General features: G+C 43.9%; 1 protein-coding gene across 1 annotated transcript; it reads left to right on the top strand.

Moving 5' to 3' along the window:
• The first annotated feature begins 14,342 nt into the window (after positions 1 to 14,342).
• Positions 14,343 to 16,148, top strand: LOC310669800 (uncharacterized protein). The gene is made up of 3 exons (XM_083424178.1): positions 14,343 to 14,934; positions 15,251 to 15,359; positions 15,780 to 16,148. The coding sequence occupies exons 1-3, from the start codon at positions 14,524 to 14,526 to the stop codon at positions 15,872 to 15,874; spliced, it is 615 nt and encodes a 204-aa protein (XP_083280304.1). The 5' UTR covers positions 14,343 to 14,523; the 3' UTR covers positions 15,875 to 16,148.
• Positions 16,149 to 17,030: the final 882 nt, after the last annotated feature.

Here is a 17,030-nt window from a genome sequence, read left to right on the forward strand (position 1 = left end):
TTTCATTCCTAATAAGGGATGGGCTTGCAGGGATAACAGAGGTGGGTGAGATTTCTGTCTGAGGGCCTTTATATGCCGAAGTAAGCAGTGGCAGATATGTTGTAGAAAATAATAGTTTCATTTTGATGATTCCATTTTCTTTTTAGTTTATGGCCTAGCTAAACCAAAAGGGTATGTAACTGCCTTTTGCAGTACAGAACTAGCTTCTTTTAAGTCCTGCAGGACACTGAAAAGAATAAACTATTAGAGTCTATGCAGGAAAAGAGAATTGGCTAGACATGGCAATGGTGATTACTCATGAGTTGTTTTGTAGACAGATGAATGAGGATCTTGGAAGACATTTAATGAACAGGAAAATTAGTCAAAGTCTTAATAAAGAAGGATGCTGAAAAATGGTTATATGTAATCACATGATATTATGATGAGGGCTGATCTGAAGAGCCAAATGATTTTCATTGGTCCAGGATGACGACATTGGGTTGCAGCTGCTAACATTGCTATGATTCTTTGAGCGGTGAATAGAAATGACATGTGTAAACTGGGAGTGCATAAAAAACATTGTTTTGGGTGTGGTTCGTTGCAGCCTCCTCCTTATTTTTGAGGCTGTCCTATGTTTGTATTTTAATAAAGGCTTGGAGTCTGCATCCTTTTTCTTTCAGGTTTCCGTGAGGGTAACCTCCAGTCTAGAAACACCCTTTTAAATTTCTCCAACAGTTTTTCTTGGCCACAGACCACAGGCCACAGCTGTCACTGAAATAAATCAAGCATTCTGGTAGGAGACTGTGGAATTTCAAGAAATTCCATAGCCCATGATTCTACCTGCTACAGAGGCTCAGGCAGGAGATGCACCAATCTGGATGCATCCTAAAGAGCACAGGGATGACCAGTTTCCTGTTGCAGGTTTGCCATGATGCACATTAGCTAATAATAATAATAATAATTTTATTATTTTGGTCACAGACCAGTTCCAGCTCACATACAATATCAGGGAAGTCATAAAACACGATAGGGATACATTTGAATTTACAATTGGGTATAACAGGGACAATGGGATGCGGGTGGCGCTGTGGGTTAAACCACTGAGCCTAGGACTTGCCGATCAGAAGGTCGGTGGTTCAAATCCCTGCAATGGGGTGAGCTCCCGTTGCTCGGTCCCAGCTCCTGCCAACCTAGCAGTTCGAAAGCACGTCAAAGTGTAAGTAGATCAATAGGTAAATTGGCGGGAAGGTAAACGGCGTTTCCGTGCACTGCTCTGGTTCGCCAGAAGCGGCTTAGTCCTGCTGACCACATGACCCGGAAGCTGTACGCCGGCTCCCTTGGCCAGTAAAGCGAGATGAGCGCCGCAACCCCAGAGTCGGCCACGACTGGACCTAAGGGTCAGGGGTACCTTTACCTTTATAACAGGGACAATACAGATACAGCAGCAGTTTAAAATATCTAATTTAAATCTTTATCACTAAAATATAACCTAAAATTGTCATTTAAGAGCTTAATCATTTTAGTAGCACAGCTTGTTCCCTAAGTTTTATGGCAGTCGCACGGAATTTGGCCACCCTGAGCGTGATCTCTGGATCCTTGTCCTCTACCAGGAGTTTTAGACATTGAAGTTCGGGCCCATTTGGAGATTTTTGTATAGCAGGGGTGATAAATGCCGAGCGTAACAAGACATGAGAGACAGTTTCTACCTCCATCAAGCCGCAGGGGCAGACTCCTTCTGTGTATTATGGATCTCTCGAATCTGCCCTGCAATAAGGCAGATGGCAGCACGTTGAACCTGGCGAGGGTAAACGACTGTCTGTATTTAGGTATTTGTAATTTGGACAGATATATTGTTGAGGTAAATCCTCTCCCATTATCTTTTATTGCTGGGTGTTTATTCATCTCGCTCACGTGGCTTTGCGGTTCCACACCCCAAATTCGTTGGCGGATTATTGCTCTAGCTTTCTCATAACCTACAACTATCAGGGCCTGTGGGGAAAACCCCAAGCCTCTTAGCTTTTCGCACTGGTGGAGGAAGAGGGGTGCAGGGGGAGCGCACCACCCCCGGCAGTGCAATCCTGGTGGGTGCCATGGTGCCAGCTCCCCCCGCCTGCACCGGGTGCCATGCCCCTGCGGACATGCGCCATGCAACTGCGGTGCATGCCTCGCCCCCACCTGCTCTCTGCCCCCTGATGCCGGCGACTGGCTTTTTGTGTAGTGTAGCTTTCCATTTGGATTGGTAGGAATCCAGTAGGGTTAAGGGAGCCAACCCGACGGGGGGGGGGGTAAGGTTTAACCAATAATGGATCTTCAGGATGCATATCCGAGCCTGACAGGGATTTGCCCAACCTCCAAGTGAACAGCTATGTTAGACACGCAAGAAGGGATCCCTAACAGTTTGAAAGGATTCTAAGAGAGCAAGATTTAGGAAGCTGCAAATCTGGGAGCCATATGTCAATTGTGTTAGTACTTTTGCAACAAAGACCTGAGAGGCGGCCAGAATATATTGGCCCCCTTTTTCATAGAAAAACCTTATACAGTGGTACCTCGGGTTAAGAACTTAATTCGTTCTGGAGGTCTGTTCTTAACCTCAAACTGTTCTTAACCTAAGATACCACTTTAGCTAATGGGGCCTCCTGCTGCCGCTGTGCTGCTGCTGCGCGATTTCTGTTCTCATCCTGAAGCAAAGTTCTTAACCTGAAGCACTATTTCTGGGTTAGCGGAGTCTGTAACCTGAAGCGTATGTAACCTGAAGCGTATGTAACCCAAGGTACCACTGTAATAGCTTTGGTAGATCTTTGGGCATTTGCAGTAGTATTTTTAACCTGGTAATGCCATGAACCCTTTTCCTAGAAGGTTATGCCCAGGTATTTAAAAGCCAATAGCTGTTCAATGGGTCGATTATCAATTCTCCATTTGACACATTAGCTAAGCTCTTCTATTTTCAGGATTGAATATTTGATATAAGGTGGGACTATTTCTTTGAATGTGAAATAAATGATGAGTCATGGAACCTCACTTTTAAGTTGGGGATTTAAGGCTACTGCAGAATACTTTGGACACAATCCCTTTACGCCATTTCCCCTGGTAATCACTGGGTTCCTTTCTCTGCTCTTTTCCATGAGGAAACCACCAGGGGGTGCAAGAGCTTCCAGAACCAAAGCCCTGGAGGGAGGAAGGAGTCTGACTGCTGGGGAGGGAGGCAAATTTGCTCAGGTGCAATCCCCAGGAAGGTGGGGGCTAAGAAACAAGAGCAGCACCTGGTGGAGCAGCTGACTGGCTAATTAAGTATAAATGTTTGCACCTGCAGCTCAAGGCTATGGGCTCAAGGACCCCTTTTGCTGACCTGAGTGAACACTCAGGTGTATTTCTTCTACATCTTATAGTGATCCACAGAGTGTACCTGCTCTGCTGGTGTTTGGTCATTTGTGAGATGCAGATAGCACAGAGGAGAGGGGGCTTTAGAGACACCTGTACAGGTGATGTTGAATGGGCACAGCCTGTTGTAAACTAGCTTAGCATCTTTTACATTTGAGGGATCGCCTTACACCATGTGTGCCTACTCAAACAATTCAATCTGCAGAAACCTCCACTGTTACAGCTGCCACATAATGCTCGTTCCACACATGCATGAAATCTTCTTTTTTTTACTGCAGTAGCTTTGAAACTCTCTGCCTATGGATACCAGACAAGCACCTTCACTGTGTTCTTTGGATTTCTAACATGAAAACTGGGTGGTCTTCTGTCATGGATGCTTTAGCTGCGACTCCTGCATTGCAGGGGCTGGGACTGCATGGCCCTTGGGTTCCTTCCAGCTCCACAATTCTAATATTCTATGAGTTTGTGATTTTCAGCACCTCCTTAAAGGATTCTTGTTTAGGCAAGCCTACCCAGAAATGCAGAATGCTTACTGTTGCTTACTGTTGCTTACTGTTGATTTTAAATATCATTTTAATGTTTTAAAATACATGTTTTTCACTGTTTTAGTAACTGTGTGTGCGTGTGTTTTGTAAACTGTTTAAAGGTTTTATGACAATCAAGTGGCATATACATTATATTGGATAAATGAAATGAAATTAAAATGAACTCAACCAAAGTTGAATTGGAAGCACTGGAGCTCTGGCTCCCGCTTGTGATTTCCGTGATTTCCGTTGTCCTTGTGTTTGTGCATATGCCATCTTGTCAGGGAGTGGGCGAGATAAAAGCCACTCAGGTTACAGCCAGGGAAATGTTCCTACCACAAGGTCAGTAACCCTTTCCTATCCAGCCTCTTTCTCTCTCCCCCCCCCCCCCCAGGCAAGGTAGCTGGTCCCCCTGTGACTGAGCTCCAAAGCATTGCTTTTCTATCTGGCCTGGTGCTGTTCAGGGCTAAATAAATGTAGAAAAGTGTCCGTCGAGATTGTCTATCCACAGGAAAACTCCCCTGTTGTGCACATGTGTTGTTCTTTCTTTTAGTTAGATGGGCATGCCAGTTTTGTGGCTATGAGGCCAGTATACAGGATACAAGGAGAAAAGTGCGGAAAAGGTTTTGGTCTAAATCTGTCTGTCTCCTGGGCAACAGCCTTGTGTCCTCTTGTGAACGTAAGCTGCTGAGAGTGGAAATAAGACTCCCACCTTCCTCAAACAAGTTGTAGATATGCTGAAAAATTAGAAATGTTTTTTTATTCAAACCAGCAACTATGGGTCTTGAAGTGTTAAGAGTGTTTAAATCACTTAAAAACACAAACCTGATGGGAAAATATTGACCATGAAAATAAACCTAAGCCGCCTTGAGTCCCTCTCAGGGAAAAAGGCAGGGTATAAGTAAATACAGTGGTACGTCGAGTTACAGACGCTTCAGGTTACAGACTCTGCCAACCCAGAAATAGTACCTCGGGTTAAGAACTTTGCTTCAGGATGAGAACAGAAATCATGCTCCAGCGGCGCAGTGGCAGCAGGAAACCCCATTAGCTAAAGTGGTGCTTCAGGTTAAGAACAGTTTCAGGTTAAGAACAGACCTCCAGAACGAATTAAATACTTAACCTGAGGTACCACTTTACATAATTATTATAATAAAAATTAGGCCCCAGATAAGCAGCCATGTGTGGGCAGATTACTCCATGCAGAATTTACAGCTAGACTTTGCTGAGATCTTACCTGTGAATGCTTTCAAATATGTGCTGCTAGTTATAAGACAGGATTTCAACATGAGTGGGAATTTTCCCTGCTGAAAGAATGATCAGAACTCCTATTTGTGCCTAGACAGTTTAGAAGGAGATCAAGGAACCCACTTAAAGTCTCTGTTGTTAAGGGACTCTTAAAGGCCCTAAATATATTCTGGGAAAGCTGAAAGGGTTAACTGATTTTTAAGGGGACGGAACATGGGCATAGACAGGATTTTTCTTGGGGGGGCAGGACTTTGGGGGTGACAAACCGACATGATTTGTCAGTTATTTCTATTGTTTTGCTTTCTCTAGGCCCTAGGGAGTCAGCGCCCCCCCCTACATCTACACGGGGGGGGGGGGACACCCCACATTAGCTAAATTATGCCAGGAGACCTCGTTAAATAGGCCTGAGGTGCTCCAACTCACCTTCTCTATCTCAGAAACATCCCCAGCACTAACTCCATTTGAGATTATTTTCGTCTTGTTTAATGTCTCTGCTTGGAGGGGTGAAGAAGACATCGTCCAATACTGCTTCCACCAACTAGAGCGCTAGTCTACCCAATGCGGGCCCTGGCACAAAATGCACAGCCACTGAAGACCCTCCCATGAAAATAGGGAACCCTATTCAACAACAACTATTTTATTATTTATACCCCGCTTGGGCTGCCGCAGCCACTCTGGGCAGCTTCCAACATACAGTGGTACCTCGGGTTACATACGCTTCAGGTTACATACGCTTCAGGTTACAGACTCCGCTAACCCAGAAATAGTACCTCGGGTTAAGAACTTTGCTTCAGGATGAGAACAGAAATCGCACAGCAGCGGCATCAGAAGGCCCCATTAGCTAAAGTGGTGCTTCAGGTTAAGAACAGTTTCAGGTTAAGAACGGACCTCCAGAACAAATTAAGTACTTAACCCAAGGTACCACTGTATATATAAAATAATGAAACATTAAACATTTTTTTAAAAAAACTTGCCTTCGTGGAGGGGAGAAGCAGAGCCTTGGCGTTCTCCTGTTTCATTCGCCCTGCACAGGCCGGTTAGTAGTGCTAAATAGGGCTTGAGTGCGTGCGCTCGTGCTCACGCCTAGGCGAGCTGCCTGGCTGGCCTCACGGGCGAGTGTCTCAGCTGCAGGAGCCTCCCTTGGATGATAGATAGATAGATAGATAGATAGATAGATAGATAGATGATAGATGATAGATAGATAGATAGATAGATAGATAGATGATAGAGTCAATTCTGTGTTGGACACGGTGGATTTTATTATTGGGGTTGCTGGAAGATGTCGCTACCCAGGAATATTTAAAACATTTGTATCTGGTTTTCTAGCATTATCAGAGTGTGTTGATGTCCTGCTTACAGGGCACCTGGTTGGCCACTGTGAGAACAGGATGCTGGACTAGATGGGACATCGGCCTGATTCAACAGGCTCTTATTGTGTTTGTGTTCTTGTTTCCCAACAGTAACATTAGATAAGAAGATTGGTTGATATAAGCCTTTTGAGTAATGAGATGTTATTAATTCCTATAAAGATAAATTGGAATGCTGTCCTTGGTTTCAGTGTGATATAGATAGTGCTTTTAGAAAACTATTTGGACTTCCCAAAAAGCCCTTGATTCAAACTTCAAGATTGGTGGCCTGTGATCTTTGGGGAGCGGGATGAAAGAAAGTAGACTTTTTCTATGTACTTTACTGAAATCAGGTTAAAGTAAATAAGATTTTATAATTTTGTTTTCTTGGTCATGCACATCAATTATAGCTGATTTGGTTTCTTGTACAGTACTGATTTCTTAGAACATTTTACGACTCTATACATATTAGAAAATACTTTACTTTGACACTATTTTTGAGTAGGCTCCATTGAACTAGGTTGGACTTCTGGTTAGACTTGCATAGGATTGGGCTACAAAGTGGGGCAGGGTACAAACTGAGTCTTTGAGCCGGGTAAAAGAAAGACTTGTTTTGCCTCTGCTTTGTCTTCTCATCCTTTCTAACTTGCAGTAGTGCGATGCCAAATTCAGAAGTGCAGGCTCCCTTTACGATAGTCACTACCACACCCCTTCTAAGATAACACAACATTATAAGATTATACAAGATTAATATATAAATAATAAATGAACACTTTCTTTTTCTTCTTCCTCTTCTTTGGTGATCACTCGTAGCCGAGTAAGACTGTCTTCCATAAACACAGTTTCCAAAAGTGAGTCCGTAAGTGACTGTGGAGGCCAATTCTGGGCCCACACATCTTTCCACAGTGGGGACATTGGTTTCTGGGCAGGAGTTGATCACGGTGTGGATTTGCAAGTGTGCCTTCCTCTTAGCATGTTTCTCCCTTGTGTCCTGAGTTTGAGTGTCATCAAAGCCTATGACACCTTTGGTAAAGGCTGTTCTCCAACTGGAGCACTCGCAGGCCAGTGTTTACCAGTTGTCGGTGTTTGTACCACATTTTTTTAGATTTGCCTTGAGACAGTCTTTAAACTGGAAATGTGATACTAAATTTACGGCATGTTATACGATCAGAGAAAATTTGATGAAAATGGTGTACCAATGGTACACGGTAAAATTGGCTAAAATTTACAAATTAAAATCAAAGCAAGAAAGAAATAGGAACAATGTTTCACATGTGGTAGGAATGCCGACCTATTAAACAATTTTGGAATGAAAAATATGAAGAAATCAAAAAGATGTTTAAAATATCTTTCAGTAAAAAACCGGAGGCATTCCTTTTAGGTTTAATCACAAACAATATTCCTGACAATCAAAGGAAAGTATTCCTTTATGCAATGACAGCTGCCAGGATGCTTAGAGCAAAAAATTGGAAAGGGAGAAAAATTTCATCAATGAAAGAAGGGCAAATTAAATTCTGTGAATATAGAAATCTGGCAAGACTCACAGCATTCATAAAGGGACAATCGAACCAGAAATTGTTAAAAGAATGGGGATGTGCTAAAGAGTATATGAAAAAGCATTGTTCTGGAGTAAGTATATCGGTATGTAATGAATGATGCTTTACAGGGTTAAAGAAAAAGAAAAATGGTGTAAAAAAGTACAATGATGGAAGTAATCTACATTAGACACAACAATTTAGTAAGAGTAAAAATTCTGAGGTCTTAGAACAAAGGAAGGAAGTCAATATGTGTATATGTATATAATGACTACATTAGAATGACGATATGGTTTTATTTGTAGATGTGCGCTTTTTTGTTGTTCTTTTTTGTTTTCCTTTTTTGTGTTCTGGTTTTTTTTTCTTGTTTGTATGGTATTATTTTGGATTCAATGTTTGTAATTTTTGTTATAATTTTGCATTGAAATAAAAAAAGAGAGAGAGACGGTCTTTAAACCTCTTTTGTTGACCACCAGCATTACACTTTCCATTTTTAAGTTCGGAATAGAGCAGTTGCTTTGGAAGACAATAATCAGGCATCCGCACAACAGGACCAGTCCAACGAAGATGATGTTGAAGAACCATTGCTTCAACACTGGTGATCTTTGCTTCTTCCAGTACACTGATATTGGTTCGCCTATCTTACCAAGTGATGTGTAAAATTTTTCGGAGACACTGTTGATGGAATCTTTTGAGAAGTTGGAGATGGTGTTTATAAATGGTCCATGTTTCACAAGCATACAGTAAGGTTGGTAGTACAAGCATTTTGGTTTCAATGCGAATGTCCCAGTCCTCAAACATTCTGCAGTACAATTGGGAGAAAGCCGCACTCACAGAGCTCAGGCTATGCTGGATTTCAGCATCAGTGTTGGCCCTTGTGGAAAGAGAACTGCCCAGGTAGAAGAAAGGATTGACATTTTCCAGCGTTACACCATTGAGTTGGATTTGTGGTGCTGGAAAGGGGTTGTTTTGTGCTTGTTGGTGCAGCACTTTGGTTTTCGGGATTTTGAGTGATAGGCCAGGCTTATTGTAAGCTTCTACAAAGATAATTAGGATGATTTGGAGGTCATCCTCTGAGCGTGCGCACACACAGCATATTGAAGCTATGACGGAAGTGGCAGTAACCTTGCTCTTTGTTTTCAGCCTACGCAGATTAAAGAGATTTCCATCTGTTGGATATTTGATTTCTACTCCGGAGGGGAGTTTCCTTTTGACAAAGTGTTGGATCATGGCAATGAAAATGAATAGAGTTGGGGAAATAACACAACTCTTTTTAACACCTGGTTCCACTGTGAATGGTTCACTTTGAGAGCCATTGCTATCTGTGATTGTTGCTGTCATATTTGATGTTCACAAATTTATCTGGGCAGCAAATTTTTAGAAGGACAGTCCACAGGGCATTATGATTTACAGTGTCAAAGGCCTTAGGTCAATAAACACCATATGTAAGGGTTGGTTTTGCTCTCTGCATTTTTCTTGAAGCTGTCGAGCGGTGAAAATCATGTCCACTATCCCCCTAGAAGGTTGAAAACCATTTTAGGATTTAGAAAGGGTAGCCTCGGATATTGTAAGGAGACTTTTTGCTAAGATCTTTGCAAGAATTTTGCCAGCCGCAGCTAATGAAAAGATGCCTCAATAGTTTCTGCAATCTGTTCTATCACCTTTTTTTAAAGAGGTTGATAATTTTGGCATCCCTAAAGTCTCCTCTCTCTCATGCACCCCTTCTAAGATGATACAACCTTCTACCATTATACAAGTTTAATATATAAATAATAAATGAACGCAAGAACCTTACAATTATACAATATCAATCATTAGGGGTGCATTGCAACAATCATTGCAGATCTCCTTGTGTTGCCTTTCGGCCAGATCTTGCACAATGCTATCTTGAAATTGAAGCACTCTGCGTTTCCAGTGTTTCTGAGAAAAGGAATTAGCAGGGCCTCTCAGGGTGACCTTGAGCCACTTGCTATCTCAGTCCCAGCCTATCTGCACCTGTGAAGGCTGAACAGCCATACACAGATTGTCCATACTTTACAACTCAGTTGAATGTAAAATATAGTAATATCAGGAGGGTCGTGGCTCAGTGAGAGAGCATCAGTTTTGCATGCACATGGTCACAAGTTCAGCCCTTGGCCTTTCCAGGTAGCATGGGACTCAGGGGAGACCAATGCCTGAAATCCTGGCGCGCTGCAGTCTTGGCCCATGAGGGTGTTTTCCCTAAACCACATCCAGGGCAGGTGAGAGAACAAAGCAGCCTGAACCAAGCAAATTTCCTTCTCCTCTTCCCCAACACTTGCTTAAAAAAGCAACCCAGAGATGCTTCAAAGAGGACTTTTGACAAGTGCTTTAAGACAGTCTCCCAGCAAAAGTCCTCTTTCAAAGGGTGTTTAGGGAGACAACAGAAATCCCTGGGTGAAAGCTGACCAAAGGTCCAGAGGTAGCACTATTATCAATTTACGATGGGATGGAAGGAAGGTTCGCAGGCTGTGAAGGACTTGCTCACAAATTTATTGACAGCTGCACACATTATTCTAGTTAGGAAGTGGAAGGGGCAAGCAGAATATAAAATGGAAGAATGGTATAAAGAGGTGTGGGATACAGCTATTAGTGATAAATTAACATGTACTATTAAAGTAAGATGGGGAATATGCCAGGGAAATGATTTTGAGGAGATAAAGAAGGTGTTTGTAGAATTTGTAGTGTTAAAATGGAAAGGGGTCAAACCATCACAAGAGGCGTTGAAATTTTGGGAGGTTGGATAGATACAATACAATGATCTCAGGGGTGGGGTGCGCATTTTATTATTATTTGTTTATTGTTTATTTGTTTATTGAGTCGCAGGGACTCAAACCGCCGGCCTTCTGATCAGCAAGCCCAAGAGGCTCAGTGGTTTAGACCACAGTGTCACCCATGTCCCTTTACTTTACCTGAACTATGGACAAATGGGCAGATCTCTGGTGCAGAAAAGGCTAATCCAGCAGAGCCTGGTTGGAAGAGAAGGCCATGTCTTATCTCTGCTGCTGGAAGCAGGATGCCTCTGAATACCAGTTGCAGGGAATGGGGAAGAGTGGGGTGCTGTTGTACTCATGTCCTGCTGGTGGGCTTCCCATCTTGGCATCTGGGTGGCCACTGGGAGAACAAAAATGCGTGCACAAGTCAAACAACCAGGTGTTAAAGAAACCTCAGGGATGGGGATGTTGTGACTCTCCAGGTGTTGTGGGGCTGATGGGAGTTCTGGTCCAACCACGCTTGGGAGGCCACAGACTAAGCACCCCTGCTCCAACACTGCATACACAGCATACATTGAAAACACATTTAAAGCACATTCATGCCCCACACAGGAATCCATGGAACTGCAGAGCTGCATTTACCAGCATCCTTAGCAAACTTCAGTTCCCAGGATTCTCTCTCTCTCTCTCTCTCTCTCTCTGTGCTTTAAATGTATGGTGTGTATGTAGCTGGAGACTACAAAATCTGTGTTGCAGTGCAACTGCCTCAAGATTACAACTGCATCTGGGATCCAGAGCAGGTCTAGAAACTGAGAAAGAAGTGAGGTATAGTTGTACAGAAAGCATCAAGTAATTTTTTATTTAAGCAGGGGGTTTTCTGCAGAAAGCTATTGCATAAATGAAATGGGAACATATTTCTTCCTTATAGGACCCACATGGGACTAGATCATACAGTTTTAATACCAATCCATCCCAACAGACATGCATAGTTGGCACTGCCAAATATGTCTCTCTTAGTCTTCACTGAGACATTTGCAATCTAAAACGTAAGAGCTAAAAGCATTCCTGGAAGGGGGGGCTGGGGAACCTGTGGCCTGCAAGGGGGTGCGGAAGAGAGGGGTATCAACCCAAGTAATAAAGTGACTGTAATCACAAAATTCTACAGTTTTCACTATTTGGGGTGAGCAGTACAAGTGTGTCTTGGAAGAGAGAAAGAACTGGTACATAAAATTCTGCATGTTTCAGGCAAGAGGTTATGGATATACACAATCCCTCCATGGGGTAACTGGATGCCTCCCTTGTTCTCTTATAATGGCAGTGGTGCTTACCTGAGATGTGCTGGAACTGAGTTCTGGTGAGTTCCAGCTGGGGGGGGCAACTATTTCATCCTCGCAACAACCCTGTGAGGTAGGTTAGGCTAGGAGATGGCGACAGGAGCTCCATGGCTGAGTGGGGATTCAAGCCCTGCTGTCCCAGGCCTAGGCAGACACTCTAGCCATGGAATCATAGAATCATAGAGTTGGAAGAGACCACAAGGGCCATCGAATCCAACTCCCTGCCATTGTGCCCCCACCTTGATATCTGTAGCAAACAAACACAGCTGAGGAAACTGTTGCACATTTTTACACTATCAAAACAACTCATTGCAATGTTTTCTCATCAATGATACATACAGTACATATTTCAAAAGAAACATTACTATCTTCTGTTGTTTAATAGAGAAGAATACACATCTTAACATTTTTCATCTTTTTCTGCTGTCTTCGTTGGGTGCAGAGGTGCCAAATTGAAAAAAAAATAGGAGGGCAGGTCCCATCCTGCATAATTGATCACAAGACATGCACATGAACACCATCTGAATGGCAATGCCCATTAAATCGGGGGGGGGGGGAGGAGCAGCCCCCTCAAATATGGGGGGGGGGGCAAATGAACCCCCAAGAGTTGGTTCCTAACATTGGGTGACTCTGCACACCTATTTTCAGGTTTGCTGCTTTTAAAAAAGAGTATCTGCCTTTCCCCACATCTTCCGCATGGTAACATCCCTTTACTATGTAAAACTGAATAGGTCCCATTTTAGTTTCCTGTTACTTTACATAAAATTACAGTCTGAACTGTAATGGGCTAGATGCATCCAGGATTTTTTAAAAATAAATAAATAAATTTGAGAAGCTGAAGGAACACGGACATAGCCAGGATTTGGGGGGGGGCAGGTCTTTTGCTAGGGGGGTGTGAACCTCAGTTTGTTGTGCATTTTTATTGATTTTTAATTGATTTTGGGGGGCAGCTGCCCCTCCCTGCCCCCCTTGCTTCGCCCGTGTAAAGGGGCAAAATAACGTTGCTGAGAATGTGTTGAAGTGCAGAGTGTTTGAGGACCGGGACATTTGCAGGGAAACCAAAATGCTTGTTTACAAAGCTATTGTACTACCAGCCTTACTGTCTGCTTGTGAAACATGGACCACTTATCAACGCCATTTCCAACTCCTCGAAAGATTCCATCAACAATGTCTCTGAAAAATTTTACACATCACTTGGGAAGACAGGCGAACTAATGCCAGTGTACTGCAAGAAGCGAAGATCAGCCGTATTGAAGCAATGATTCTTCAACATCATCTTTGTTGGACTGGTCATGTTGTGGGGATGCCTGATGATCGTCATCCAAAGCAACTACTCTATTCCGAACTTAAAAAGGGAAAGTGTAATGCTGGTGGTCAACAATAGACTCTCTCAAGGCAAATCTAAAAAAAAGTAGTATAAACGCTATCAACGGAGAAACACTGGCCTGCGAGAGCTCCAGTTGGAGAACAGCCGATACCAAAGGCGTCCTAGGCTTTGAAGACACTCGAACTCAGGGCACAAGTGAGAAACGGGCGAAGAGGAAGGCACGCTTGGCAAACCCTCACTGTGATCAACTCCCACCCGGAAACCTATGTCCCCACTGTGGAAGGACGTGTGGATCCAGTATGGCCTCCACAGTCACTTACGAACTCACTGTTAAAATCCGTGTTTATTGAAGACAATCTTACTCGGCTACGTGGGTCGCCAAAGAAGAAGTCTTCAACTAGCTTTTTCTCAGAGTAGACCCATTAAAATTAATGGACCCATTAGAGAAGGTTGGAAAACGTTTATTGAATATATGGGAAATAACTGAGTACAACTGAAAATGCTGGCATCATTAAGAGAAATTTAACAGTGTAGATAAGTTTTGATGCATGTACAGTAATAATGGAATACTGAATGGTATAGTTTTCGTAAAACATGCAGGGATTTATGATATGTAAAATGAACCATTGAAGGAGAAGGGGAGTCATTGATATTGTAAGGATGTAAAAATGAGTACTTTAAATTGTAAAACAGAAAATTTAATAAAATATATATATCCATATGTTAATAGCGCTTTATCGTGGTCCACTGCGCCTTTGTAACCAGCAGGGAAACAAAGCAAAGCTGCAGGACGCACGCCGCCCCTTTCCAGGCCTGTACTGGGAAAGTAATCATATCCATTTTCTGCCTTTTAGTAACAATAGTTTTCTTGCGATCCAGATGCGCCGAGAAGGGACGGTGGGAGGGAGGGAGGACCGCCCACTTTCTCCTCTCATTGGCGGCCGCTGCACCGCGAGCTCCACCTTTCCCCGACGGCTCCGCTGACTAAAAGAGCGGTGGGAATCTCTGCTCGCGGCAGTTGTGCGCGGACCTCAGAGCGATCCAGGAGAGCGCTTGGCTCCAGAACAGAGGCAGGTACATCAGAGAGAGGACTTGCCGCCGGGACAGCTGCCGCGCCTGCAGGATGCAACGGAGCACTTCGCCCGAGAACCCAGGCTCCGAGTCGGACGTGCCTGATTCTTCTCTGCGCCCTTGGACACCCTCGAGCCTTTCGCCCTCCGCGCCCCCATTACCCGCTCCCACTCCTGCCGTGGAAGGCGCTGCTGCCGCTGGGCCGGAAGAGTCGGGGTCCCAGGAGAAGTTTCTCGGAGGCGCGAAGCTGCCACGCTTCTCCGTCTGCCCTCAGCGTACTACAGGGTCCGGGCTGGAGACGGTTGTTGTCGCCGCGGCTGCGGCTCTGAAGATGGCTCTGCCCTCGGAGGAGAAAACATCTCCGGGCGGAGCAGCTTCGGCTCTGAAGATGACTCTGCCCTCGGAGAAGAAAACATCTCCGAGAGGAGCTGCTTCGGCTACTGGTGGCCAGTTTCCAACCAGTGTAAGTGCAGAGGGAGAGGCGGGAAAGGGGTGTTAGGCTGTAATGCCCAGCTTGAGTCTCTCCAGCTCAAGGTGGGCATTATACCTGGAGGGCACTGGGCTGGGGAAAGATGTTGTAAGGTGAAAGGCAAGAAGGCGAACTGATTTAAATAACTGAACTTTGCAGAACTTTCTGAGTGAAAACCATAGCTCTCTGTTGCTTTAGGCAACAGCTCTAAGAGTGCAAAACTGAGTCCAGCCTGTGGCTTGTGCAGACTGCCAGTCAATTTAATGTCTACTTCTGGTGTAAATGTTTCCCAATCCCCTGTCCTCTCCAGGAATATGAGGCACTGAAGAGGGCAATCAAACGACTAGAGAGGGTGCTGGACAGACTGTATAAGAAGAATGAAATACTTCTCAGAAGGAAACAGCTGATGGAGCTAGAAGGTAATTTTGAGAATCCTGTATTTGCAAATCCAGGGGATGTGGCCCTCCAAATTTTGTTGGGCTACAAGTCCCATCCTCCATAATGACTGCTGGCCATGTTGGCAGGGGCTTATGGGAGTGGGAGGGCTACAGCCCCCACCTCCCACCCCCAGTGTGGAGCACAGCTCAAGACGCCTTTGTGGGGAGGAGGCTGACCTTGCCAGGGTTGCCTTTGCCGGGCGGACGTCTTGGCAGGGGTGTTGTTCCTCCACGCAGGAGGCCAGTAGCAGACTGCGCATGTGCCTCTGAAGGGCAGCAAGGTCTGCTGCCTCCTTGTGGCCCAGAGTTCCTGTCTTCCTTGTGGGCCCATTTTTTCGCCAAAAAGAATGAACATGTATCACATACCAATTTTAACTGGTGGTTATTTGACTTTTCCCTCAGCTTTTGCTTCGGATGAAGAAGAGAAGGAAGAGAAGGAAGAGAAGGAAGAGATGGGAGAGATGGGAGAGAAGGAGCCCCCACAGAAGGAGAAATAAAGAAAACCGAAGATTGGGAGAATACTGCTGTCTATGTATTTCTCCATATTTCATTAGATCATTTAAAAAGATTAACAGCAATATATGTATTTGCTTTAAATAAAGTTTCTGAGAACATTCTGTGAATATGTCTTCTTAACAGTTTAAATTAGACATGATAGAACTAACATCAGCAGGAGTTGGCTTTAACTTCCTTCTAATAAACTACTGTATTATTATTATTATTATTATTATTATTATTCCTTCTAATAAACTACTGTTTCTTTTGCCCGTCCTACTTCACCTTTTTATTGTAATCCTTGGCATAGCTGTCCACAGTTTTCTCACGATCCTGTTGAAGTTTCTTTCCCACCCCCCAAATTTAGACTCTTAGCTTCCCAAGTATTTAACTGAGTTGGAATTCTGTATGATTCTACAAAATTGCCCATAACGCTTCCCCCTCCATCACAAAGAGGAAACATCAAATGTTCCCCTAGGTATGGAACTGTTTCTGTTTGCGATGTCTCCTACCTGTGAGATCTCCATGGCTCCCAGTCACCTGGAATTTGTTGTGGCTCTCATATTGAAAAGATTTAGCTAAATTAAGGACAAAACCCAGAATAGAGTTGTTAAGGAATCTGGCACCACAGTCCTTATCTACCCCCTCCTACATGCATATGGGGGGGGGGGTGCCCGCACGCAAAAGAAAAGTGTATTCATTGAGCTTTTGCTGAAATTCCAAGGATTTCGCAGTCCAAAGAGGAGTAACCTGCTTTGCACAAGAAAGTCTTCATATAATTCTGCAGAAAGGGGCATGACAAAATGTTAAAGCAATTTTTTGCAGTATGGTGTAGATCAGGCATGTCCAAAGTCTGTTTTGGGGGCCTAATCCAGCCTGCCGGTCGGTTAAATCCAGTCCCTGTGGCAGTTTATTTCCTGGGGTACAATCCTAAAAAAACTTCAACAACTTCAATCCTAAAAGAAACTCAACAACTCCAACCCTAAAAAAAGCTCAGTCCTAAATTTACCTAAGTTCTTAAAAAAGGTCAACAACTTTGGTTGGTGCTTTGGTCAACCCCCACAGCCCTTCACTTCATCAAATCTGGCCCTCTTTGAAAAAAGTTTGGGCACCACTGGTGTAGATAAACAGGTGCTACTCATTAGGTAAAAGGTAAAG

Source organism: Podarcis tiliguerta (assembly GCF_965153285.1).
Source record: "Podarcis tiliguerta genome assembly, chromosome: Z".
Taxonomy (NCBI): Eukaryota; Metazoa; Chordata; class Lepidosauria; order Squamata; family Lacertidae; genus Podarcis; species Podarcis tiliguerta.

What these genes read in the sequence shown, in the direction of transcription:
- LOC310669800 (XM_083424178.1), top strand. Translation starts at nt 14,524, where the DNA reads ATGCAACGGAGCACTTCGCCCGAGAACCCAGGCTCCGAGTCGGACGTG. An exon ending in GTGGCCAGTTTCCAACCAGT is followed by an intron (nt 14,935 to 15,250) that starts GTAAGTGCAGAG and finishes TGTCCTCTCCAG; the next exon opens with GAATATGAGGCACTGAAGAG. An exon ending in ACAGCTGATGGAGCTAGAAG is followed by an intron (nt 15,360 to 15,779) that starts GTAATTTTGAGA and finishes CTTTTCCCTCAG; the next exon opens with CTTTTGCTTCGGATGAAGAA.